The 1366-nt window shown below is 56.7% G+C and overlaps 2 protein-coding genes across 2 annotated transcripts in view; both read left to right on the top strand.

Moving 5' to 3' along the window:
- Positions 1-6: 6 nt before the first annotated feature.
- Positions 7-1366, top strand: part of LPAR2 (lysophosphatidic acid receptor 2) — a 3854-nt gene continuing 2494 nt past the window's right edge. The window contains exon 1 of the mRNA XM_015616468.3: positions 7-773. Within this exon, the coding sequence (XP_015471954.1) occupies positions 14-769 (756 nt within the window). The 5' untranslated portion in view covers positions 7-13 and the 3' untranslated portion in view covers positions 770-773. The remainder of the gene's footprint in view (positions 774-1366) is intronic.
- LOC107199129 (pre-B-cell leukemia transcription factor 3-like) overlaps positions 1189-1366 on the top strand; it is a 14916-nt gene continuing 14738 nt past the window's right edge. Inside the window, exon 1 of the mRNA XM_015616465.1 lies at positions 1189-1222. Within this exon, the coding sequence (XP_015471951.1) occupies positions 1189-1222 (34 nt within the window). The remainder of the gene's footprint in view (positions 1223-1366) is intronic.

Genomic DNA, 1366 nt, shown 5'->3' with positions numbered 1-1366 from the left:
CAGGCCCCCCGCCATGAAGCACTGCTTCTACAACGAGACCCTCGGCTTCTTCTACAACAACAGCCGCAAGGAGCTCAGCCCCCACTGGCGCCCCAAGGACATCCTGGTGGTGGCCCTGGGCCTGGCGGTCAGCGCCGTGGTCCTGCTGACCAACCTGCTGGTCATCGCCGCCGTGGCCACCAACCGCCGCTTCCACTACCCCATCTACTACCTGCTGGCCAACCTGGCCGCCGCCGACCTCTTCGCCGGCGTGGCCTACATGTTCCTCATGTTCCACACCGGGCCCAGAACCGCCCAGCTGTCCCTCAAGACTTGGTTCATCCGGCAGAGCCTGCTGGACACCAGCCTGACGGCCTCGGTGGTCAACCTGTTGGCCATCGCGGTGGAGCGGCACCGGACGGTGTTGACCATGCAGCTCCACAGCGAGATGTCGGCGCAGCGCGTGGTGGGGTTGATCTTCTCCATCTGGGCGGCGGCGTTGTTGTTGGGGTTGATCCCGTCCTACGGTTGGCACTGCCTGTGTTCCTTGGAGAGTTGTTCCAGGATGGCGCCGCTCTACAGCCGGAGCTACCTGACCTTCTGGGCCGTGTCCAACCTGGCCGTGTTCCTGGTGATGGTGGTGGTCTACGGGCACATCTTCGTCTACGTGCGCAGGAGGATGGCGCGCATGGCGCGGCACACGGGCGCGCACCCGCGGCACCGCGACACCGTCATGGCGCTGGTCAAGACCGTCACCATCGTGCTGGGTGGGTGGTTAATTAGGGGTTAATTGGGTTGGTCATGGTCATTCTTGGTTAGTCATTGTCATCCTTGGTGGGTCATTAATTAGGGGTTAATTGGGTTGGTCATCATCATTCTTGGTTGGTCACCATCATCCTTGGTGGGTCATTAATTAGGTGTTAATTGGGTTGGTCATCATCATCCTTGGTTGGACATCATCATCTTTGGTGGGTTGGTCATCATCATCCTTGGTGGGTGGTTAATTAAGGGTTAATTGGGTTGTTCATCATCATCCTGGATGGGTGATTAATTAGGGGTTAATTGGGTTGGTCATCATCATCCTTGGTGGGTTGGTTATGACCATCCTTGGTGGGTGGTTAATTAGAAGCTAATTAAGCGGGTTGGTGGTTAATTAATGGTTAATTAGGGGGTAACACGGGCGCGCACCCGCGGCACCGCGACACCGTCATGGCGCTGGTCAAGACCGTCACCATCGTGTTGGGTTGGTGGTTAATTAGGGGTTAATTAGGGGTTGATTGGGTTGGTCATCATCATCCTTGATTGGACGTCGTCATCCTTGGTGGGTGGTTAATTAGGGGCTAATTGGGTTGGTCATCATTATTCTTGGTGGGTCGTTAATTAGGGG

Source organism: Parus major, unplaced genomic scaffold (genome assembly GCF_001522545.3).
Source record: "Parus major isolate Abel unplaced genomic scaffold, Parus_major1.1 Scaffold447, whole genome shotgun sequence".
Lineage (NCBI taxonomy): Eukaryota > Metazoa > Chordata > Aves > Passeriformes > Paridae > Parus > Parus major.
This window is presented reverse-complemented; position numbering and strand designations above follow the sequence as displayed.